The following is a 27,152-nucleotide window of genomic DNA, read 5'->3' as shown; positions in this document are numbered from 1 at the left end:
AGGTGAGGCCACCCCAGAGCAGAGCACAGCAGGACAATCAGCTGTTGATGCTGGGCCTGATGCCCCCCAGGACAGGGCTGGCCCTCCTGGCTGCCAGAGCACTGCTGGCTTGTGTACAACTTGCAATCCACCAGGATGCCCAGGTCTCTCTCCTGCTCCCCAGTCTACGCAGACAACCAGGACTGCCCCATTCCAGGTGCAGGATTTGGCACCTGCCCTTGTTAAATTTCAAAGAGTTGGTGATTTCCCAGTTCTCTAATTTGTCAGGGTCTACCTAGAGGGCCTCTCTGCCCATGAGGGAGCTGGCAGTTCCTCTCAGTTGTGTCACCCCTTTGAAAACATCTAGAGATATTTCTCATACAAATGCAACACAACTTTCTGCACCTTAACTTTATTTTTTACAGCCTCATCTTACTATCTCTTTATTTAAAATGTAATAATAGATCTTCAAAGAAGAACTAACAGATGTGCTACCATGCCTGGGTTCAAGTGATAGATATTACCCCTGTGAAGGCAAGGGAGTTATGACTTATCTGCCTGTTTACACAGAGCCAGGGGGCCATGGAGAAACACTGCAAGAACACCTAGGGAATCAATCAGAGCTCTAACAGGTAAGTATCCTCCATTTGTACCTATGAAGAAATCTATTAAGGACATAAAGTGAGAGGAAATAATTAAAGCAATACCTGCAGATAACACAAGTAACTTCCAGGTAAGTCAAGCATATTCTAGAAGAAAACAGCTCCCAGAAATAAGGAAACCAGAAACACACATTTAAACCAATTAACAGAGCTTTTCTTATATTTGTTATTCTCTATTTCTATATTCAAGCAATATTTGCCACTGAAGAGTCAGAAAAAGAGTTCAGGACAAGCAGTTAGGCACTCAGAACAAAAGCTGTGAAGGAGTTGATTAAATTAGGCTGAAAAAAATCTGACTAGATCTCAGGTGACTCACAGAAAAAGCAGAGCAGGAAAAATGACCAGAAAAACAATGTGGTATCCCTAAGAAATAAGAATCTGTAGGCTCCCCTCAGACAAAAGTATTTGAAATCACACAAGGGCTGAGCTACAGCTCAAAGCAGTGTTTTCAGAGCAGGAAATCTAGCTCTGTGTGGCATACTCCAGCATGATGATTAAAGGCATGCAGTTGTTTCTGAGCTAGCAAAGACTAGTAATGTCCTTGTAGCACTACACAAAAGGCAGCCCAAACTGGTGCTGGGATGTTCATACTATTTAAGAGGACTGGTTCCTGGTACATGATTCCTCAAACAGCCCTCAGGTATGACATAAGAGAGCATTAGGTAGCATGAACCAAAACCATGCCAAAAAATGTTGCTAATAATTAAGCCACAGGCTCTATCAGCAGTGCAGCAGTTGAGCTCACACCCATGTCTTGCACTTTTTAACAGTATAAACACAGTCAGACTGTCTCCACCAAACAACTATGAATTAGATTCCTCCTCCCTCCTGAGCCATCACATTAATTACACTAGAGTGCAAGGATGTAGAGATGGAGCAGCAGGCTATCCTGCCCCAGCCATCCTTCCACCACCATGGAACTGGAATATGCACCTTCCAAATGCACCAGCACATCTGAGCAACTACTGCTATGGTGTTGTCTATTAATAATATGAGTGTATGACAGATGCTACAAAATGTCTGACAACTATTGCTATGTGTGTTTGAGCAGAGTATACATTTCAGCTCATCTTTCAGCAGCACCAAGCAAGCTGTCTCCCCTCTCCACCTTGCAGCAGGGATCCTCTTGGGCCATGGTCCATGCTAGCTCTTGCAGGAAAGAACCTCCTCCCTCTCTGTACACAGCCAGCAGGTACTCATACTGTTACTTGGGCTTCAGATTTGTTCCTGCCATGAAAGCAGTATTAATTAAAGTTCTGTCTCTAGAGTAGAAGCACAGAAAAGTGCAAGAATCAGGAGTATTTCCATACCTTACAAAAGCTTTTAGTATCAGTCAGGCTGTGTAATGTATTTGTACAAGTAGATACATCAGAAAGACCCTCTTTTTCAATCAATTTGTATGTGCTCAATGACTCTTCTTGCCAAAGAAACCTCAGCTAAAGTTTATCATTATACTTTAAGGATCACTTGTTTCCCCAACAACAACAACAACAAAACAAACAAAAAACAAAACAAAAAAAAAAACAAAAAAAACCCCAAAAAACCCAAAAAAACCCCCCCAAAAAAACCAACAAAAAAAACCAAAACAAAAACAAACAAACACCCCCCCCCAAAACAAAACAAAACAAAACAAAAACAAAAAAAAAAACCAAAAAACTGGGAGGGGATACCCACTAACCCAGCTGACTTAAAAAGCTAGTCCAAAACAGAAAATATGTGGGGAAAAAAATAAATTCCTTTACATGAGGCCCTATAGGCTGCTCAAAACATTAGTTGGGAATTTGAGAAACTGCTTCCTGCATAAAGGTTTCAAAAAAGGCTCCAGACCAGTGTAACAGCAGCTAGTGCTGGTGCAATTCTGGAGCACAACTACATGAACTCCCATAGTGAAAGAAACAAACAGGGCAACAACAAACCAAATTTCTGTTCATACAGGCTGAGTACACAGCAGCAACATCTGAAAACAATAAAAAATTAGAATAAAAGTAAATAAAGCCCCCAAAATATGAAATCTTAGTGGAAGGACCACAACCAAACTTCAGCAGAAGAAATCACAACTTACATGCTTTGCTTCACACATGCTGTCTATAAGGATCATAAAGATCTGCTCTTCTGCAGAAGAGCAGGCTGTGCTGAAAACCCTGTAGATTCCCAGGCATAGCTGTGACTCTAAAGCAAGAACAAGAAGCCTTCAAAATGCCTTGCCTGCACAGATACAGGCTTGATTCAGCTTTAGCTTTCATGCAGGTCCTGTGACAAACAGTTGTGTACACACACACAGGCCCACAAAATCAAATATTCAATTTTAAGAGATTTCATAGGTACATTTAATTCTATTTACTGGGAGCGAAATCCATTCATCAAACAATATTTTAAGCTTAAACCACTTATCCACTAAATTAAACTTTACTAAGCCCAGATGTTAAAAATGTTAATAATGCTGTATTTCTTTCTAAGAAAAGCAAAGTTTGCTATCAAAGGTAATCAAATTTATGCTGACAGCGATCAAGCACTGAACACAAGTAATTCCTTCCACAAAAACCTGAAAGATCTCTCTTCTTGGTGAGTTGTCAGGAAGACAAATCTTGGTAGTCATTATCAGTATTTCCCTTCAAGAGCAGAAGTCAGGCAACTCAAAGTAGGGATGCCCAAGCTGCACCCTCAAGGTTACATACTGCTTAGCCAAGCAACTTTATCTGGCTCATAGGCAACTTACAGCCACCCTCTTTCCCACTGGTCTCACATCAGAAACTGATAGCTCTCAGCTCCCTGATTTCTTAGGGGCAAAAAGGACCATGATTTCACTTGGAAGCACTTTCCAAAAGCAGCAGTATTGGACAGAGCACTGGCAGTACAGCTGAATCAGATGTGCATGTGCAGATCCTTTAGCACAGTAAAACCCACTGAACATGCATGGATCAGCAGCACTCTACCAAGAGACACACGTTATATACTAAATTTGCTCACATGGCAGGAGAGGAGAAAGATTTTGGCAGTGAAAACCTACGTTGCTACAACATCTTCTGACATATCCCATTCTGATGAGAAATTCAGACTCCACTGTTTTAAAATCTTCTGTTCTACTAAAAACACAAATTCATACAATGTAACTAAAGTTATACCAGACAAGAACACTGTGCAACATTATTACTCAAACTCAGAAGTTACCTTGAAGATTAATTAAATAATTACTATGTAGAGTGGGGTTTTTCCAACCTGCAATAATACATACAGAAAAAAGCAATTAAAGCAAATCAAGACTGCAAAGTCAACCAATTCAGAACAGGTCAGAACGTCCTAGACCTATGCCACTTTCATTCAAACTCATGATACTGCCCTTCCTGACATCATGATGTGTTTTTCCACAACATCTCTTAAGTGGAACACAAAGAACAGTACTCAGTGAGTAATGCTGAATATTTTGTACTTGCTAGCTCTTCACAAAGCGGACATGTGCCTTAATTACTTAGTTATTAACATACTCAAACTGCTCTGAATATAGGCCCATTTTGCTAGAAATTACCTGATCATGTGTGACCGTGAAAACATGAAATTCCTGTGTTCCTGTTTTCCTTACACAGATCACAAAAATCACCTGGGTCTCCCAAGCCATGGGAGCCATGGCAGAGGGTACGTGAAGCACCTGGTTCATGTTATGACCCACACAGGGCAGCAAATTCCCTCCAACTAATGTCACTTTAAAAACACTGCACACACACAAAACTGACTGAAGGTACAAATGTTTTTTAAAAATTAGTGATCTTTTAATACTTAACACTGAATTTGAATACTTTTTAACTAATTTTGATGCAAACACTTTTAGACATATAGTCAGATTTCCTCATGAGTCTTCTACTGCAGACACTATTACTGCTTAAGTGCTTTGTGGATATTAATGGCTGCTTTCATATCATCTCTGTGAAGTGCATCACACACCACCTAGAAATAGAAAACCCAAGATGAATATTATCTGGTAGTTAAACCTCAAATATTAGTGTATAAGAGTCTCATAACCTGATTTGGCAAAATTACTTATGACTTCCAAACTCAAACATACATCACCATAATTAACATATTTCAGTACTTTAATCACATTTACTTCCTTACTTTTAAAAACAATACCAATATCATAATCATGTTATTATGCAAAATAATTCCTGGCCAAACATCTAAAAAATGTAGTGCTGAAAAAAACCCTTGTCTAATATATTCAGGTATGCCTAGTGTAGCACAACCACATTTTCTCTATTGATGGAAATTAACATCAAGCAACAATCACAGCAAAATACTTACAAAAGATGAATTACTACCCTTGAATGCATGCATACAGTTCTTCTTTGCAAGAACTACATGAAACCTAGATGGCAAACACCTTTGAAAAGCCAAGGTCACGTATGAATACTATTACCACATACACTGGATAATGAGAGTAATTGTAAAGTGATGTTGTATGACATTACACTGCTAAATTAAAAGCCAGAAAAGGTAAAATAGTCAAGAAGTGCAACTTGAATTGACTGGCTTGTTTGGCAGTAGATTCTCAGCACAAGATTTAAGTACAAAACTCTAGGGATGCTTGTGTCAAGCAGGTTTTCAGCTGTCCTTCTGAAAGGAAATGCATGTAACAAATTCAGATCCTTGCATTTCTCATAGTCTGCCACAAGGCTAAGAAGGAATTTTATTCCTTACCTTTATTTATTGCTTTCAGCAAAGCTTATAACAGAGCTAATAATGTGCCTCAATTAAACATTTAAACATTAAACACTGATATATATCCTTGCTTGCAAAAATTTCAATGTGTTAGGCCACATTTAAAGAAAAGAATCATATTTAAACAAACAGAACTACACTTCTGTAGAAATATCTCTGGACCGCTTTCCTTTTAGAAAGTGCCTGCAATGTTTTGGTGAAATGTTAAACTTTTTTAGAACAAAAGGTTAAAAAAAGATCAGATGTGGTTTTCCTTCAATTTTCAAAGGCTTTTGAATGACTTACAACTGAATGCACAAGGCATAACTAAAGGGTCATGTTAATAAATCAAGTTTACATTACTTCACCAGTCACCTAACCTATTCATACTGAAGTTACTACAATGAACCCAACCTACTGTGACACAATTTCATAGTTGTACCATTAATGCTAATTATGTAGACATTTAATTTTACCCTCACCTCCAATCAACAAGGATTCTTTCAAAGGTACTGGGTAATTTCTACACTAAATTGAATGATTATCCAAGCATCCATCACAAGCTAACCTCTTGCAGAGTACAAAAACCTGCATTGCTGCTACAGAGAGGAGTGAGAGCAACTCAAGATGTGGCAATACTGCTGTGTAAGTCAGTGCTCTGAGCTGAAAACTAAGGCAGCTTTGCCTTCCATTGTCTTGGATTAACAGCTCCTCAGGAATTCAGTACTAGGATCAAGCTTTAGTCTGTCTGCTAATGTACATAATTTGTACTTACTGCAGGCATATAATACAACTTACAGTCTAACAAAGTTAAGGGCTACAAATGAAGTGACACTTCTTTGCCTAGCAAATCCATTCTGCGTTAGTGATTCCAATTCAGTGTGGATGTTTAACTGTCTAAAATGTCTCTCACAAAGCAGTATCTTGTATAAAGTAATTCTGTAAGATTCAACATCTTAATTTCTCGTTCATGTGCATGCTAAGACCAATACAGGGAGAGCAAGAAATGTGCATTACAATTGCATATGCAAAGAAAATTAATTGTTGGAACAAAAATATTGTTATTTCCAACTGAAGTGCAAGGTCTTGAATGAGGCCCTGGGCTCTACAGGAATACATAATATAAAATTAGGTACAGCAAACAGTTGTCATAGTGAGTCATCTCATACTGGGGTCCCAGACTTCATAATGCTTGAGAGGCAAAATTCCCCTCCCAGCTTCATACCAGCACTACAAATACCAAGACAGGTTTCTAACAAATAACTGCAGAGAGTCTTCGGCAATCAGACAGATGCAAAAGATACTGGTAACTGTGATAGTAATGATCTTCAATTTCTTAATATGGAATTAAGAAACACACTAGATAAATTCTGTGTGACAATAATAAAGATCAGCATTCCCTTTCTACAGTAAGATATTCTAAATCATTGTAGTATTTATAAATAATTACCTTTCAGTTGAAGGATTCAGAGTATTAGTTTCACAAAGGCTGAATTCAGTATCTAAGTGACTCAGAATTTCCTCTTTCCATGCCCACAGGCACAAAAATCAGTATCTCTCACTATAATCGATTCCTATTTCCATGTTATGTTAGTAGCAAAAATCATCCTGACATGTTTGGGTCAAGTTTTCCAGGGAGAGGAAAGGGTTCAGAGCTCATCCAACAAGACCTGTTTTGTCCTCAGCGAGGAGAAAAACACACATCTAGAACTCAATAAGCCCCATTCTCATGCCAATGACAAAACTAATTTTGAAGTTCTCAAATGCCTTTTTGTCTCTTGATGCTTTTGTCAATACGTATTTACTCAACTCCCATATCTTAAATGTCAATTATTCGCAGCTGATATATTTTTTGCAGTGTACTCATTCACTGCTCAGCACAACTAGCATTCACAGACATCACAACATTTGAAATAAAATTCAAGCAGAAAGGAACCAAAGATAACATAAAACAAAGGATTTCAAACCCTTTCCAAGGTACTGAGAATGATACTTCTGTATTATTATAGAATAACTACCAAAAACCCAACAGTTGTAATTTGAAGATTTTAATGGATGGAGGACCTATACATGAATCTCTCACTGCAAGGCTTTGTATTAGCTTTGACTTAATCTTCTCAGCCTTCCCCTTGGCTCTCCAATTTTCCAAAAACACCATAAGGTGACATACACATCACAACATACTATCATGCTCAAATATCACTTTTGTAATGACCGATAAGTTATGTTAACCCTAGTGCACATGATTACATGAAGAAGGGCACATATTTGGGACATATTTTAGGAGGCCAGATGCACAAACAACTGAATTCCAAGAGGCACATGACCATGATATCAGCAAACCTGAATGCTCTGATATAAAGGCCTTGCATATAGTGTTTTTTGGCAGGGCTTTTTTGAGTATTAGCTAATAGTAACATCTTTTCCACATTCTGAAACTCAGAAAGTTTTCTAAAAGACTTAAAAATAAATCTTCATTAAACAAATTGTTTTTTCCAGCCAAATCTTGTAGGTTTTTTGATGCAAGCTTTCTGTATAGCACATAAATACTAACACCATTTTCAATTAAGACATGTTCACTACTTTGAACACACCATTTCTATCCACCTGCAAGAAAGACATTGCTATCAAATAGTTTTGCACTATTTTCAATTTTGCCATCTCTGCTAAACAAGAGCTAGATTTCTATAATTACCAGACACTGAAGATTTCTAGTTAAAGTAGAAACTTTAACTTTTAAAGTAGTAGTTTTATCTATGCTTGTCCTTAGCATTACAGATTTTCTAGCTCATTTGTAAGAGTTCTAGGCTTACAGATATACGGGTTATCACCCTCAGTGTGCATCCCCATACACATCACTGGAGTAGCCCACAGTACCGTAACTCACAAGATCAGAACAACTGAATAGGATTTTAGTCCTACTAAGAACAGGAGGAAAATCGAGCCAGAAAGTCAGAGTCAGATATAACACTTGCGTCTGGGAGAGGATGTAATGTTGAGGTGAGGTGTGGCTATCCACACTATCTTTTTCTAAAGTTAAACAACAAATTCTTTGATTGCAACAGTTTTTCGGTGCTTGCAACATTGCCAGACCTACCATCTTCTATAATGCCAATATAAAATAATTCAGAAGATTATTTCAGTCAAATAGCTCTGCTTCAGGGAAAATCTGCTGTATTTTTAGTTCTATTCTTAACAAACCTGGAATGTCTGTGTTTTGGACTAAGAACTTTCAATTCAGACAGAGTTTCCAAAAAATGTACATATTGGCTAAGAAAATGAGAACTGCAACCTCTGACAATATTAAAAGGGAACTGAAAAATCAGATTAAGGACTGGAAAGAAAACCTTATTCAGCAACATATTTCCTCATCAAATATGAAGTCAACACCATATTATTTACCATTTTCACAATAATTATGTATTTACAAACTTCATTAAATAATAATAAGAATGGACAAATGGGGGAAATAGCTGTAACTACAGAAATGTATTTATTCTGCTTAGTACATGGAAGTAAAATATATATTGGCCAATGGCAACTTAAAATTAGTTCCTACATCTACAACATAAGCTCTACTTTTAAAAAGAGTATTAGTCTTGGACAGAGTAGAATCAAAAGGAAATTAAGTCATCAAACCTGAAATAACACTGCTGTCAAATTCTGTTCAAAACAGGCAAGTTCTAAGTCTTCTAATAAAAAGTGAATTGACAGAGCCAGTAGTAAACTGATTAAGCCTTAGTAGCTACAACTTTCTAAGGTTCCATCTGTTCTGTACATGTGCCACCCTGGGCCTTTGCCAGATCCGAGACCTGGGACTCATTTCTGTATTGTTGGTGACACGACACTCCTGCTGTGCTCTGTCAACAAAGAACTAGTGCCTGTTGGGAGAGAGGTGACAAACTTGGAAATGTAGGATACAACTAATACAGACAGTTTGGTAAATAAAAACTTAGGTTGCTTGTGAAGAAGAATAGAAAATATGGATGGAAAAAAGAGGGCATGGGAATATAGCCAAAGCATTATATAATACTACTAGGAGAAACTAAAAATTAAAACTTTTGGAATATCTGCTGAAGAAGTGAAAACAGAGTGAACACTGTAAGAAACAGTCTTACAAACAACTTGGAGAAAAGCATAAAAACTTTTCAGCATGATGGCTCCTAATAAATCTGCAAAGACAACAGATCTGGTTATATGAGGCATACTCAGAGGAGACAGTTGCTTTGAAGAAATATTTTTGTTGATGTTCACCATGGAAAAGAGTGTCATATCAGAGCACTCCCTCTGGAGAACGGTCTATTTACAGCAGAAGCACTGTTAAAATGTGGAAAAAAAATTAATAAAAGAAATTTTAAAATGTTACCTACTAGAATGAGGCAGCTATTTACTCCTTGAGCTTTGAAGAAACTATTGATGTTACTGAAAAATATAATAGCTGAACTACTCGAGATTAAATGGAGCTTCTCATTTAAAAATGCCCTAGTACTACAGGCTAACAAAAAAATCATGCCCAAGAAGATTCTTAAACAAACACAGAACTATAGAGGAGTAAACTTGACATTTATACAGGATAAAGTGTTGCTAGTAAGTCTAGAACAATTAAGGAATAAGTAAGTAAATATGATACCATATGGAAGAGTCACCAGGGCATTTGTAGAATAGTTGCACTTCTCAAATCTAATACGGCTTTTTTAAGTTATAAAAACATGTCCAGGACAGAAATTTGATTGACAGCATACTGCATTTCAAAGGCACTCCCCAAAGCCTACTCAAGAAAGTAATCTCCTCTTAGAATAAAAGAAAATGTCCTGTGAATAAACCACTGATGAAAAGGCAGGAAATAATGGTGGACCCGATGGTCAGCTTTCACAGTGGATGGAACAACCAGAATAGTGTCACAGGAACCTACGCAGGAACCTGGGCTTTTCAATGTGTTTGGGGAGGAGATGTCCACAGATGCTACTCAGAACAGAAAAGATACAGATCAACTGTTAAAACATGCATGACTCCTTTATTGGGAGTGACTGGGAGGTGGAACAGGAGATTAAATTGAATGTACACAAGTATAGTGTACATAAGTGAAACGAAAGGTGAACATGTTTCTAAATTTACACAGGCATTGACCTGTGAGCTTGTTATCCTCACTCAAAGAAAACTTGAAAAATGTTAAATTAGATTAGGCATTCACAACATAAACAGTAAATTCAGGGCTCAGGAGACAAATAGGCATCAGGAATTAATAGGAAAGAAACAGAGAATAAAACAAACCCCACCACCAAACCACTCTATGACTGCATGTTATACTGAATGTTTCACTGGTTCTGCTTTTGGATACCAAACAAAACAGAGTCAAACTGGAAAGTAGAGAATGTTATTGAGTAACTCCTATATTAGGAACAACCAAGTAAAATAGAATTATTCAGCCTAGGGAACAGGCAGCTGAGAGGAGCCATCCTCTCTTTGCAGCACTCAGTCACATAAAAAGGAAGCAGTTCTTCTCCGTGTCTTCCACTGAGACACCTTGCTGAAATCCCATGGAAACACGGAAAACGACAGATTCAACTTTAACAAAAGGAGATTGCTCTTGACATTCCAGGTAATTAAGCTGTAGACTTCTCTGCCCCAGGCTCTTAACATAAAAGGCATCCATGAGCAGATGAAAGACTAGGCCAAATTTTAGAAGGAAAATGCATCCAGATTCACCAATCCAGCCACGCCACCCCTAGATATGGATGGTTATAAAACTACCCATGAGCACCATGTGCTTGGTTCGTTTGCATTTTTTTCTCCCTGCGCATGTGCTGTTGCCTCTGTTGGAGTCAACAGGCAGAGCTGGATGGCCTCAGTTTGTACAGCTGGGTTTGTACATGCTGTTAGGTAACAGAAGGAGAAACAAGACTGGCTAAAGAGACTTAGGGCACTCGGGAAAGAGACAGAACATTTGCCACAGGTGGTGCAGTATGAAGGAGGGGTGTACCACGCATAACTGGCAATGTTTTGATGTCAGGGGGAGGGGACTGTAGGAATCAGCATGGTCAGGGATTGGAAAGCAATAAAAAGGGATAAGAGGTTTCAAAGAGACATGGGCTGTTTACCCTAGGAGTTTGAGTGTTGGTTTCAATCCTAGAATCAGTAATTAGAAGTCAATAAACAAAATAAATTAGGAAAATGTGTCCTGATTTAGCAGGCTACCTCCAATTAATTGAATATTCTATGCCTGTCAGTATTTTTCACTTGAATCTCCCAGTTTCTCTTCCCCCCACTAAACAGTAAGTTCTATGATGAACATCAAAACTATTACCTTCAAGACCTCTACAAAACCAGAAGATTCTGTTGTCAGAATCTTCATTTCAGTAGTTTTAAGCTTGTGGAATGGAACCTCATACTCTGTTTCCAGCAATGTGTCAGCTCCTGAACTTTAGGGGTTTTTTTCATGTAGGGTATAATCTACTGTTTAGAAATACAAAGAAGAAAGCAGTACGAGTTTTAAATCAGAGTAAAATGCCAAAACAAACAATGTTAAGTTCTCACCTGCAGTAAGTACGAGCAAGAGGTATCTGCACTGGAACTCTCATTTTGTACCGTGTTCTGCTGAGTAATAGCATCCTCTTTCTTTCGTTCCTTCTGCCCTGCTTCATCATCTTCATACTCATCAAGGCTCTAAAATGAAAAGCATTTGGTTATTAGTTATAGTCGTTGTATGTTGCTACACACCCATATTTCACAAAATTCATGCATCAGTGAATATCTTCAAATATTAATTTCATATTTCAGGAAAGTCTAATTAAATGCTTTTCTTTCCAAATAAGAGCTTTTTCTTCCTGACAAAAGTAAGAAATCATCAAAACACGATCCATTTTGACAAAATTTTAGACAATGCCGTGCTAATCCTGCTGTGAGCAGGAGCTTGGGCTATACCTGAAGTTCTTTCCATTAGAATGATTCTACAACCCTGTTTGCCATATGCAACTGTATTACCTTTACACAAGAGATTTTCAGGAAATCCAGAAAGGAAAAAAAAAGTTAATTGTACTCTTCACTCAACAACTGATCTTTTTTGACATAGTAGCATCTGCTGAGGTTGAAGTGTCAGTCTCAATCACACATTTTAATCTTGGCCCTCTTGGTTTTCATTTTTTCTTTGAAAATTTACCATTGAAAATCAGTAATTTTTTAATGACTTGGACAGTCATTAAATACTCACAGTTTTACACTTATATGTAACATTTTGACTCTTCAGCACAAATGTTTCATATTAGATCTGCTGAAATACTTGCTTTGAGAGGATTAAGTTTCTAAAGCACTAACTGCTGTCAGGCCAGAGACAGTAAAAGTAAGTAGGAAGTAAATAAACTAGGACAGTATTACAGCCTCTGTCCTAGCTTAAAGCCACATTAAGGCCAGGGTAGAAATGTGAGGACTCAACCAGCTTTGGGCTAAGTCAGCTATGTTAGAAGACCAATTTAAAGCAGACAAAGCTAAAAAAAAAAAAAATCCAACCATGACATCACAAGCTCTTTGCCAGCACTCTACATCAGAACAAGAGATGTGTGAAACCTTGTTACAGAAACACAGGGAAATAACCAGTTTAAGAGATCAAAAAGCTTCTAGATTGATGTACAGTACCTTGAGAAACGGAGAACAGGACTAGCAGAGAACAAAGATGAATGTCAAATTATTTCAGTTGATATTTCTAATGCAGTAAAAACTAAGTCAGTATTCTGAGGCTCAGGTACTGACAGTCTCTGTCATCACCTTACACAAAGGACACAAAACTACTCAAAATTATATAATGAGAATGCTGGAATACAGTATCTTTAAAAATAAAACCAGTGCTATTTGCTAGCTGAAAATAGCACTAGTATATCAAAAACTAACTCCAGCTCCTCCAAAGCAAACACTACGGTGATACACGTGCTAGAAAACTGGCAAACCAGAAAGGGATATGTTTCCACAAGTGAACCTGAATAAAAGCCATTTAAACTCTCCACAGCAGTGCTCATGACAGCAACACTAATGCAATTTCACTGGTCTACTTCTAACCAACCTTTCAATGGAACTCATGCAGACCTGCTCCTATCACTAAGAAAGGCACACTTAGAAGGTTACTGTGGCTAAATCATTACACATTCAAAAACACTTTCAATGAGCCTTTTCTAATAAAATAATTACAAATATTTAATGCAATTCTTTAGGGTCCATTTATAACAAAGCATTTAAAAAACACTGCCATGGTACATTCTAGGAAATTATCTTTAAATTAACATCCTCTACCTTTTATAAACTGTAAAACATAAAAATTTTGATGACATAAGCTTATGTCCTAATTTATCCTATTATCATATTAAGCCATTATGAAGTGACACAGTAAGAAATAATAAAGCTCTACTGCAACAAGAAATGGAGTCATCTTTGCCTCTTACAAAGCCAGCCTTGTTCAGAAAGAACTAGGAGGTACACAGAAGTTACCATGTAAATTTTAACTAGTGTCATGCAGATGAAGAATGATACTGTGTTTGAAAAATAGAAACATTTTCAGATTGGTCTTCCATCTCTAAGTTGTCATGACAGAGAATGGAAACAACTTTGCATTTTCAAGGGAAAAAATTATTTAAGGAGAAAAATGAAGCTCAAATACCAATATTGTAGGAAAAAAGTCTTAGTAGTGACTAAGTAGATAAGTGCACATTTCTCCAGAAATTCTCTCCTTCAGATCCATGCTTCTCAGAAGATTTCCAAAGACAATGAGTGCTCAATATAAATATTTTTCTCTGAATACAATTACATCTGTAATGAAGAATGTTCTTCTCTCTTTTAGTATAAGATTACCTGCTACTAACTATTCTTTTAGCATTTTTGAACAGGAACAAAATCTGGTATGAAAGTTCTAGCCACATAATTTTAAACTAAACATTTTCAGTTGGGATTTGCCAGCAATGTCCATTCTCACCCTTTCCTTTCTTCTCAGGAAGGTCCAAGATCACCAAAGTCTGCCAGTCAGTACCATTGAAAGGTATTCAACCACCCCAAATAATACTTCCAAGGTAGTTGGTTAAACAGTTTATGTAAATCTAATTCTGTTTTAAAGGCTACGGGGGGCTTGCTCCCCGCTCCAGTTCCCTTCACGGCAGCAGGTGTCCCACCAGCTGAGGCCAGCACAAGTTTGAGTGGTTAGAACCACAGAAGCACCAGATCTTTTATGACTTGTAAGAGGTGAGGTGGAGGAGTCATGAGCACAGGTTGGCAGTCACCATCCACAGCTGGCACAGCACATTTGGCCAGGGCTGCCAATGCCTTCCTGCCCCGAAGCCGATTCGTAGTCACTGTCAGAGGCTGTGGTTTCCCAACCACAAAGGTTGTGTTCCCCTTCCAAACATGCAGATACACCAATTCACACAATGTTTAAAAAATGCAGGTTGAGCACAAACCAACACGCTAACAAACTACATCATGCAAACCTTTTACTGCCTTTTAGGAAGTTATTAAGTTTTGCTTCAATAACCATTAGCCTTAAAAAGGAAATCCACTAGTTTTGACTCATGATGAAACAAGCTCTCTTATTGAAAATATCCTGCTTATGCACTTCATCTTCAGTTATTAATTGCTAGTATTATTGTCATTTATCTTCTTAGCGAATTTTTAGAGGAATAAAAATCAATAAAACCACATTTCGCTTTGTGGGTGAGGGTTGATATACTATTATTGAAAAAATTTAAAATGTTTAAAGTGTTGTTAGACACTTTAAAAACTGAGTTTTTTCAAACTGCCCTGCAGCTGAAACTGCCTCAGCCCACAAGACATTTCAATTAGCTGGATTACTGTGTTGGTCACGTTGCAGGCTCTCTCAAATACTGCACTGTGCTGTAAAAACTAGTTTCACATCATTGAAAAAGACGTAAGTACAGCAATTACTTTCTCTGTCAGCACAGCAGAGAAATGGACTTGTAACCACTGAGGTGTAATTCTGACCCATTATATAATTCTCTCTGTCCATTCCCTTTCCTCTGCTTTTTTATTTTGCCACTAGGCATATACCATTTCAGATTCTTATTTTCTATTAAAATCATCTGAGTTTTGTATAGCAGATATTCAATGTGACATTCCCACATCTGATCTTAATACAAGGAATCCACAGAAATTTTTTAGGTTTTCTAGGATTTCAGTAGATGTTTGAAGATGTAGTATAAACATTTTTTTTGTAAACCTCTAGTATGGAAAATACAAGCAGACTAAGATGCTTTCAAAAGAATCAGACTGAGGAAAGAAACTGCCACAAAGATATCTCCACATTCCAGCACACCACCACCTCCAGTTTAAGGAGACACTGTACAAAGAACATTTCTAATGATTCACTGGTTTGCCTCCTATAAATATTTGTGCATTGCTAAGAACAAGCAAAAGTTGGGGAAGGGCTGTCTTTTCCCTGGAAAGAAGCAATATTCCTATCCTGTGTAGATCAGTTTGAGCATGCACAAGCTGCTCTCGCCACAAGAAACCACACTGAGTCAAATTGTCCCTGTTCCCAACCCCCTTCCTGCACCAACCTGCTTCTGCCTTACAGCACATAACTGAGGGCTCCCAGCTCACTCCATGAAAGGTCAGTCAGGTTCCTTTCAGCAGTTTTAATTAGCTCAATTGATTTTGCCTGGACCAGATACAAGCCCATTCAAACTACTTATTTCGCAGAACTCCAGGAATGGCTGTGCTACATCAGCTTTTTGAAAATGATGAGCACTTGAGATAATTCCATATTTAACCAGTACAGCAAGATGTGCAGGCAGATATGTACTCTCAGTTAAACCTCATGTTCAACTTCATATTGGGCAATAAACAGAAACTACATCACAAGCACCATCGGTTATCTCGATGGGCTCTCCTAGTTAAACCATGGTAGTAATGTCAGAGAGGAAACAAATTGAAGCATCTTCCCATTTCCCTGAAACAACTACAGACAATCTAAAAAGGCAATTTTAAAAAATCAATTTTACCATAAGGATATTTCCCATGCTGAGAAAAAGTTCAAAGTGCACTATCACAACTTCACCTCAAGACATTGTAAAACTGCAAAGGCTTCTATTAAATGTAAGTATTTTCTAAAAGCTTCAACAGTAGAAATACAAGAAAAGATGTAAGAATTGCTCTTTTAACTCTGAAAAAAACTTATCCAGGCAATTAACTACTGCAAGATACATTTTGGAATTCAACACTATCTTTCCCTTGGCTGACCAAGGAAAAACCTGGAAACCTAACTGCAAATAAAAGACAACTATCTTACACATATCTTACATGTGATTTCTCTATATTAACTCTTCTTACTGCAACACTGAGGACCAAATGCTTCCTTGCTTTACCATGCACAACTTTGATATCAGCTAAATACCATCTCCCTATCTCTTTGCATAGTATCAAATGCTTCTGTCAGCACCTCCCATCAAAACCAAGCAAAAATCCCAGACTTCTGTGATTTATGATTACGTATCTTTTCCCCTCTGAAACACTAATTTTACCCATATTTATAACACACTTTTTTTATACTGTCCAGACAGCACCCAAAATATTTAAGTAAGACACATTTAGAGTAATAAAATCTTTTTATTGGAATGACAGTAAAATTGGAAAAATTGCATCTTTTTCATTCTGCAAGCCTTTCATCACATTTCACTTGCTGAAGTGTTTTTCTTTACAAGTTGAAAACCATTCCTATAGAGGTGAAAACAAATAATGTTATTCCTAGGAACTATCTAAAACCTACAAGCAGTTGTATCAATTACCCAGCTAAAGATTTTATTTTTTTTAGACTTCAATTCTCACATTAAGAGAGCCCAGAGAAGGATACTGAACTGCAACACCTTGTCCACGTGATTTTTGTGCACTTCTAAAAGTCTGCATCTGTAACTGGAGCAGTCCAATATCAACCATTAGTATAATCACAAGCATGGATTTTTACCATAGAAGAGTAGCAAAGGCAGGAATCTTTGGTATCTGAGATCAAAAGAGACCCTAGGACAAGAATGGGTCAGTGCCCAGCAGGTGGGCCAGAGCACAGCTGACTGCAGCCACAGGATTCGCTCATCCTTGACCATGCTGCCAACAAAGCAATCCTAAAAGACGAGCATCACATAGATCAGTCAAATGCACATCCTGCTCTACAAAATTCACAGCATTCCTGATTATAAGTCACATTTACATTTTTTTTAACTCTATCCTTTTCTCACCCATAACAAGAATTTATAAGTACCTACTTTGTACATTCAATTATATTCCAGAGCAAATACAATTTAAAGTCTCACAATCCTCTTAGAAATGTTTTGGGTAAAAAACCCAGCATATTTGTCTGTATTAAGAGCAAAATAACAAAGTATTTTGAATTCTTTTAAAGCTTTATGTAAAACATCAACTGCATCAACACCAGAATGTCAATTATCCCTCATTATAATAACAAAAAGCAGCAATGTTTGCAGTTTGTTATTCATCAAAAAACGCTGTTTGGTCACCAGTGTTTTCAAACATACCACAAGAATGAGTTCAAAAGTCAAATGTTTAACTTAAACTAATCGCCAAAAAATCCTTTATCACAAGGCTTGTCAAGAATGATTGGTGGTTATGCTTAATTTAACTACTTAGTACATGATAAGAAAGTCACAGAGTAAAATTCCAGGGATACAAGAAAACTTGTCTTGCAAAAGACAAGCTATCGAGCATTATTAAAATCTTTCTAGAAAATAGAGAGACAATAAAAATTATGGATTGGCAAACATCAGAATTAAGCACCAAACTATTTAACTGAACTCATGGTTAGTTAGCATTTTAGAGCCCTTCTGACTGATCAGCACCTTAGAACAGAAGGATCAAGCAGCAACAATGACTGAGGATCTTTATGCAATGACATTCAACTGTTTACACCTGTTCCACGGGGAAATTATTATGTGAATAGAATTATGACTCATCCAGAAGAAATCCAAATTCCATGCTCTTAAAAAGAAAATGTGAATCAACATCAAATAAAGGGTGTAAGAAAAAAGCAGCCAAACCCTCCTAATGCTGTTGGTATAATCTGATTTTCAGAAGTATAGGGTCCTTACATAGCACATCTCTCTGAGACAAGAGTAAAAATAAACATCCCGCTCCTCATTCAAATTTTGCACACTGCTCTTTACTTCTATTTTGACAGTAACACGTCTTTTCTCTCCTCTGCTGATGGTGGACATCTGGTAAAGAGTTAATAGAAACTATATTGTCTGCACGGAAGTCACTAACAGTGTTGAACATATGAATCTAAGAGTTACAGAAATGGTCCCAAAAATCACACACACACAGAGAAGTGGAGTCAGTCACCAAACCAGTCTCATTAACCTCCTAATAAACATTCTGAAATGATGCATCCTATCTGAAACAAAGATGGCAAACCAGTGGTTGAGCAGAAGAAATTCAGTAAAACAAATTTTGCCTGGTTCAGTCAGGGGGGGAAAAAGAGATCTGTTAAAAATATTTGCACTGTTCACAAAGAAATATCTATTAGTTTGCATCATGCCACAGATATTAGGAAACAACAGTAACAGACTGCAAGAGCAGAAAAGACAACTCTTCCTGGATCTATAGAAAAAAGTGATCATTTAGACGCTTGATGCTCACTATGTTACTTTTTCTATTAAACTGGCTCCTGCATTAGGTATGATTTTAGGAGATGTTGGTATTACAGGGCATGTAAACAATGCCCGAGCAAAAGCCACTCAAGCAACAGATAATGGAGTAAAAATGTCTGTAACCACCATCACTTTGACTTTCACTGCCATGTATTTCTGTCAAAACTTAGCAAACAGATACAATGCTCCAAATGAGAGAAAGACTTATTGTCATGTAGCAAAAGACCATACAGATTGAGCACCCTTCTCTTTAAAGTCACAGAAACAGGGAGAGAAAAAAAATCTTGAAGAAGATTAGTAAGCTATTTTCAAAACAGAATTATTCCTTTTAATGTGACCATGTAACACAGAAGAATGTTCTCGCCCCCAGTACATCTATGGTGAAGAGAAATAAAGATGAGGTCAGTACTGGAAGAATGTTCAAAAAGGAGACCAAACAGGTTAATCAGTGGAACTGTATCTCTAACTATCCTATACCCTAAAGCATGCAGTATGTAGCCATTTATACTGTCGGAATATTAAGTTGCATTTAATTTTTTTTTTTTAATGCAGTGACTTCATAGGATTCTGCTCTCCTGCCTAATGGGCTAGTTGTCATTTCTCTTATTCTACTCACTGAATCTCATTCATTGTTTACATACAGTGGGTGTGGGATTGGTCAAACTAAACAAAGGCAAAAAGCCTGTTGATAACCAACTGAGCACAGGCAAGCCAGGACAACAGACTCAGAACCCATCCCAAAGGGAAAAAGAAAACTTTGGCACAATATTTTTTTGAGAGTTGCACTATACTTCTCATTTAGGAGTGATATTTTCTCAAACTATGGAAAAACTGATAAAAAAAAAATCAGATTTTCTGCTCTTCTGGATGCTTCTTTTGAGTCCTAATACAAGTAAGCGTACTAACCAGAGATGGACTCTCTATTCAGCTGCGGGGCAGAAAGGGAAAAGTAGTACTGAAAAAGGAGTTCAAATAGGATAAGCACTTATCTGGATGAAAAAAAAAAGTTTGAATTTGATTTCCAAGGCAATAAACAAGCACTTTTGATGGACTCAGCACTGTTATCAGGAATAGACAGCACTGATCAAAACTGTGCAGGCAGAAAAAGCACATCTGTGGTAGTGAAGCCTCCATAGGACAGATATAACCAAGTAAAATGAAAAAAGTTTAAAGTCATTGTTCAAGTCAATATTTAACTATTTCCTGGGAGAACACCTTATACCTACAGATTATTTGTAGGGAATCTGTATTTGTAGGGAATTCCTCTCCCTCGGGAGCATTACCAACACTTTTTTTACAAATATACCAATGTCCAAGGATCTTGATGAAAATCCAGTCCAGGTTCTCATAGTGCAATCTTACATGTTAACAGCCCAAGAGTCTTCTGTTACCTCCACTTGTATCCCTGCTTCTTATGGAAACTGCTCAGAAATGCCAGCTCTTTTGTACCCATATCTTTCTGAAGTCACTAGTGCGGGTGGGTGTGTGCGTGTTGTGTTCCAGACAGTAATTAATACTCACTAAGAGATTCTTTAAGACATGAAAGTTGCACAAGTGTGAGGGGGCTAACTGAAGATTGCTACAAGTGAAATATGCAGATTAGTTGCCTGAGTAATTCAAGGACTAGACAAAACAGGCAGTTACCCTTCCACCTAAGCAGCCAGCACTGCATACAGCCCTGAGCCAGCTCAGCAGGTGTTTGACTCTTCCCATTGAAAAGCTCTGGGAGGAACTAAAGGAACTATGGTATTGACTTGGGAGTGAGGAGGAGAAAGCGTGGGAGACAGAGCTGTGGGAAAGGCTCACAGAAAGAACATGTAGCTGATGCCTGGTGAGAGGGAGCTACCCAAGTAAACAGATATTACAGCAGCAAAAATAACCAAGCAAGCAAAGGACACATCTGTTTCAACTGGTCTGAGAAGCAAAATTGCACAAGGTACTTGTTTTTTTTGTGGTCTTTCTGTCACTTTCAGAATGGGCTGCCTAATTTTCCCAGCAACATGCATCCAAAAATTTTCATATTTTGATTACCAGGTCTAAAACAGAGCTGGGCACACTACACTCTCAGTAGGTAAGAAAAACTAGGATTTCAGAGTGGGAACATGCAAATAGACAAGACTTTGCCACTAAAGAGTATTTCATGTGCACACTAAACAGTACCAGAAATTCAAGTATATTAATACAAAAGTAGCATTTGAATATGATGACCTCAGAACAGAGAACAACATGCATAGACACAAAACCAAATCCATCCAGGTATGAGGAAATCATAGTACAGCATCATAATGGGAGGAATGAGTCACGTCACACAGTTGGTCCAAAACAACTTCACTCACTGGAACCTTACACTACTGTACCTCATTCCATAAGAGAGCAATGCTATTCTACAGGAAATCAAACCAGAACAAAGCATGAATAAATAAAACACAGAAAATGCTGGATAAATAAAAGCTTACATTCACAAGTACAGAATTTATACAAAAAAGGCAATTTTCCATTACTGTTATTTTAATTTTTGAATGACTGATAAAGTTTTGGGGGTTTTTTTTAGCTATAGAGTTACTTGCATACAATATAGTGTAAGCTTTGGTCAGGTCTTCAGCCATCAATTATTTCTATGTCACCCCATCTAGAGACAGATGATAGCTCCAGCAAAGAGCCTGAGACCAGACAGCTCAAGCAAACCATTAAGATTTCAGCTTATAAAGCATTTAATATCGTGATTCATGGCATCAACTGTGCCATGTATTTCTTAACTTCAAAATAGGAATATTGGGTAAAGTTCTCTCTTCTGAAATACTCAGAAATCTGCCCATTACTGGTGACTGGGAAACTTTGCTACAAGGTGACATGGATTTGCTCTGTGCTCCAGACCAAAGGCACTGGCAAAGGTCTCCCTTGCTGAGGCACAGAACAGAAGGGCTACACCCCTTCCCCCCTTTCTATTGAGTGCAATGAAAGCGTGAGGTTAAGGTTAAGACTGACGCAAAATTAACATGCATCATGTTTGCCATGGTAACTGTTCACATGTGTTGTTTTCTGTAGACCAAACCGTGGTAAACACAAGGTAATTCAAGCTTTACCATTCCTTGGTGAAAGAAAGGTAAACAATGACAGGCAGCCTGTAGGTACCACAGGGTAGAAGCATTCATTCCGTTACCATGGAGCAGCCCTGAGCCACTGCTGTGTCCAGCTCAACAGCCTGTCACTCTGACCAAGGAGGACAAGGAGAGGAATTCACACGAGTTGGTAACACTGGAAATGGGATTCCATTCAATTTGTCTCGTATAATTACCTATCACAGCCAAATGAAAGTTAAAATCAGACTTTTGTCCCTAGATTTAAAGAATCTTAATGACAAAAACCCCCTTTCAAATATAAACTGATGCTCCAGTAGGGATCTTCACGTTGTTAACAGGAGGACACACACACACAAAAACAAAAGAAATCCCCCCTGCTACTGCTACACTCTCAGTCCAATCCAAACCAGAGGAAAGGAAGTAAAGAAGTATCCGAGGAGGAGTCAGGAATGAGGATTGTGCTGTTCACGTTATTAAAACATTTCTCAGACTACAAGCTAAAGCCTGTAATAACGTCGCCTGGAAAACAGAAGGCTGAGTGTGCATCTGAGGGTGAAAAGGAATGTTTTTACAGGCGCAGTTAGTAAATACCACTGGCTCCTGCAGACATTCTTCCTTAAATGGAAATTAACATTGCTTTAGGTTAGAAAAGAATCTCTTGATACAATAGATGTGATAGGGTAGCTATTAACCTTTTAGCACCTGCACTAAACAAAACAAAAATTAGCAGAAGGCTTTATATATACAGTTTTCTGTTCAGTAAATATTTAAAACTCTTTACCTTCCCTGCCACATGACTTTTGGCTGTAGATCTGGAAAAGCAAGGAATCCTAAAGTCTCACAAACAATATTAAAATAATGTGGAAACACAAAGTTTCTTTGCATATCTACAACTAACTGTGTGAGGGCACTAGACAATTTAAAGAAAGGAAACTACTCTAGATAAAATCAGAACTGAACCTTCACCCTAAAGTTGAGCCAAACTTTATTTCAACACTGAAATAACTCTGCATTACTTTGATTTTACTTCTGCTTCCTATTTTTTTTTTATTTTCACATCCCCCTGCAACTGCTTTGTCCAGCCAAGAAAACAAGATTTCTCCCTCCCCCAAGATTCCTAAGAAATTTAACAACATAATGGGCAAGGGCTGAGGTTCCACAACAGCTAGAATCAGCAAGTGTCCATGTAGCTATACTCCAACTCCCTCTTTCCTGCCCCTCCACAAGAGCATCTACCAATCCTCTGCATCCCTGGCAAATCATGTCAGGGTAATTTCCTAGCAGAAAGGTACCTCTATGAAAAGTGAACAGTATTTTGTATACCTTGGTCTACCCAACTACAGGATCAAATGGGTGCCAGGACCACCACAGGCAAGTCAGGTAAAAGCAAGGATCTAAAGCAGTCTGGACATGGAAAAGGATAAAAATCTCACAAAATTAAAACCTCAGCAATTAAAATCAGAGAAATAGGGGTTCGACAGAAATTCATCTAAAAGCACATACTAACATTAAACATTATTAACTGTTTTGGGATAGAAATAGTGTCCCTGATAATACTAAACACCATCTATTTTTAGAGGGAAACAAACCACTAATTCAGACTTCAGAGCTCCAACACAAGGCCAGGGTGACTTCTTGAATCTGCAGGATTTATGTGCTACAGAACAGTTTTCCCCTTGTAACCTGCACAGCTGCTATTACTCTAAGCTGAAAAAGGAGGGCTACTACAGAGCTGCAGAACTCATCCATCCAACCACTGGAAGTTTCACCACCATGCCATATCACGCACAGCCCTGTGTTAACATTCCTTAGGTAAAAAGCCCATCAAGAGTCAAACACTGGATTAACACACTCCTTCTTCTTCTTCTTGGCTCCACATGCAGCAGGGCCATTGCAACTCAAAGAAAACTGCAACACACATATAAATGAACAGAATGGAGAGACAAGAACATGCTGGACTTAACCTGTCTTGTCCAACACAAACAGCATGAAGTCAGAAATACCTACAGCCTGGTCCAACAGCCCAGCCTCATCTTCTGTTCATCCTGATGCCTGCACTGCCTATCCTTCTGTCCTGGCATGTTTACCTGTACAGGAACTGATCCCACAGTAAATTAATTCAATTAATCCCAGAAATGTAAATCTTCAGACCTGCCACTTGCCCTATTATTACAACAGGTGCACAATCACAACTGACAGCACAAGGACCTGGCCTAACTCCACGTGAAATTTGTAATGAATTACCCCTCTATTGGCACAATATACAAAAGCACATTAAAATATGTATACTTTGTATACATAGCATTCCTGACATTAGTGACTTCTCCTGCTAACATATGCAAGTCATTTTAGGAAAAAATATCCATTAAAACAAGACCACAAAGGATCATAACACAGGTACTGCACTATGCCCTACATTGTTAGGATTTTAGTATTCTCTGATGTCTTCTTTAAGAAAAATTTTCCACATTTTTGAACAGGGAACTCCTTTTCATAAGTAGAGCTTTGTGTACACACACACTTATATGCCTTTTTTTAAACTGTACTTATGACAGAGCTTGTAAAGATAAAAAGAAGGTATTGATAACTTAGCTGCAGTAGCATATGCCTGGAATATAAGTGGGGTCTAGCATTTTTCTGGCTATCTTTATTTCTATAAAATGTGGTATCTTATTGAATGGAGTTAGGATAATGAAAGGCTCTGACGATCTTCTGTAGCTCCTTTGCTGTTTATGGTTTGTGTTTGAAGACTGTTTCTAAATTGTGGAGAGGGAAGCAAGACACAGGTACATCTATGCATTCTCATACCAAGCACCTACAAGGGCTTTCAGAGTCATTCACTACTGATACAAAATGCTGTGAGAAACGTTTTCTTCCAAAATCTCAGCCCACATGGTAAACAACCAACTGGGTTAGTGAAAACAAAAACACACCTTGCAAATAGGATGCAGACTGATTCACTCATGCATTTCATTCAATCTAGTAAGACTTTGTTGCAAGAACAAGTACATGACACAAAAAAACCCCAAGAGCATACAAAAAGCCATGTCCAAAAAAAGGGCATAGAGCAGCTCGCCTAGAAAAGCAATATTTATCCCTGGAGATTTTAAAGTACACATCAATGGAAGATAAATATCAGTAATAACACAGGTGTAAGAATGCTGTTGGGACAAGATGACAAACTAGACAGTTCTTCAGGGCTCCCTGCAGCCTAATTTTCTAGGAGTTTTCAATAGTAAACTCTTTGCAGGAAGAGTTGCAGTGGCAACAGAAACAACAAATAAGGATAACAAACCACAGCAAGAACACATTTATCCTCACCAACCTTCATGCATACATCCCACAGAAACCACCTGCAGCTGCACAGCAAACTGGGAGAAACAAGCATAAGCAGCAGGGCAATTCTGCTCTCACATGTGTGGGATTGCAGCATGCTGACTCTACAGCAGAAGACATAGGTACACATTGAGAATTCCCCTAAGCTCAATATAGTTCAAATCTGAGAGGGTAATCATCAAAAAAACCCCAAAAATAAAGTAAATAAAAAAAGCTGTTCCATATCTGCTTTGCTTTCAAACACATTCCCACTCATCCCTGCCAAGAAAGGATGTTGGGATGTTTCTGGAGCATTTCCCCTGAATGAGGACAACTGCTCTTATGTCACTTCGATTACAGGCTCTTTTTTTTAAGCAAACAATATCAGTTCCTAAATTATACTTTTCCCTTCTTGACCTTATCCAACTGACTACACCAGAGTATTAACTTCAATTACTATTAGTATATCACACCTACTGAAGAAACTAGTTCACATCTACATTCCCTGTTAGCTTAATCAAAATTACTGCCTTTCTTACAACCTCTGCCTTCAAGCTATTTACAAGACACATATATACATAGGTATAACTACATATATACATATGTATAACTACAACAGAGTTCTGTGATGGTCTCAATTAAAATACTAGGAAAAAAGACCTGCTAAATTACACTGCCTGTTCATTAGCCAAGAAAATTAGGTAAAATAGATCTCCCACTAATTTACTTGGAACTGACTCCTATCTAGCCGATCTAGATTATAAACCTAGAATTGCTTTTGTAATTATATCAAATTCTCTGAAAACTTCTCCAGTATTCCAAGGTTTCTTAGAAATCAGTATTACCAGACCAAAGACTACTATGGACAACTCCTTTGAGAGAAAGTTTTCTGGACATGATAATTTTCAGATGTTTATCCTTGCTGGAGATGAACCAACTCCCTAGAAAAGCCCTTCTTAATTTGAATACTTACACTGGTTTACACTGGGCAGAAAACAGAAATATTTCTTCAATATGTACTCCTAATAGCAACTGCTAATCAATATAGCATAATAATACCAATCTAACCAGAAAGACACAACATGATTTACATCATAACTGAATAATTGTTTGAGGAAAAGAATTGCACATTTAAGTCGGATGGGTCCTCCAAATGAAATGCAGCACTTGGCCTTGGCCATGGCCATGTCGCCAGACCTTAGAACTGAAAACATTAATTTAAAGTATCCAAACCTATTGTTTGAAACAACCCCCTTATTTCCTACTGTAATGGGCTAACAGCACACCCTATTAGTAACTCTGCCTTAAGTGAGCCAGGCCCAGAACCCAATGCTAACACCATCACAGCTGATTACTGACCACAACCCCAAGTCTAAAGCAGGATCTTCCCTGCAGATAAATGAAGGTTCTACTGAGAGCAGAACAGGTCCAACCCAATTTGCAGTGGCCACAGTTCTCAGTAAGAGATGCTACTGTGTACTTCCACAGGAAAGATCTGAAAACTACTGGTTGAGAAGTTTATCTGTGTGTGGAGCCAAGTGTTGGAAAAACTGAGGATTTATCTGACTCCACTGGCTTTGATACATAACTTACTTATAAACTCTTAAAAAAGAGACAAGAATTGTAATTTTTTGTTTTTCTTTTTAATCAATCCAATGGTTTGTTTTATTTATTCCACTCCTAGAGTGCTTTAATTTGTGGTTTTCTTCACATTCTCACCCTCCAGCAAGCAACACTCCTGGCAAAGCTGCCCATGCTGAACTTCTAATTATTCGACAGCA

General features: G+C 37.9%; 1 protein-coding gene across 1 annotated transcript in view; it reads right to left on the bottom strand.

Moving 5' to 3' along the window:
- The window catches only part of PAWR (pro-apoptotic WT1 regulator), a 64,013-nt gene that overhangs the window by 22,873 nt on the left and 13,988 nt on the right, over window positions 1-27,152 (bottom strand). Inside the window, exon 2 of the mRNA XM_014312350.2 lies at window positions 11,865-11,993. Coding sequence (XP_014167825.1) covers window positions 11,865-11,993 — 129 coding nt within the window. The remainder of the gene's footprint in view (window positions 1-11,864; window positions 11,994-27,152) is intronic.

This window comes from Geospiza fortis, unplaced genomic scaffold, assembly GCF_000277835.1.
Source record: "Geospiza fortis unplaced genomic scaffold, GeoFor_1.0 scaffold166, whole genome shotgun sequence".
NCBI lineage: Eukaryota > Metazoa > Chordata > Aves > Passeriformes > Thraupidae > Geospiza > Geospiza fortis.
Note: the sequence above shows the minus strand (reverse complement) of the source record. Positions and strands in the feature narration are given on the sequence as shown.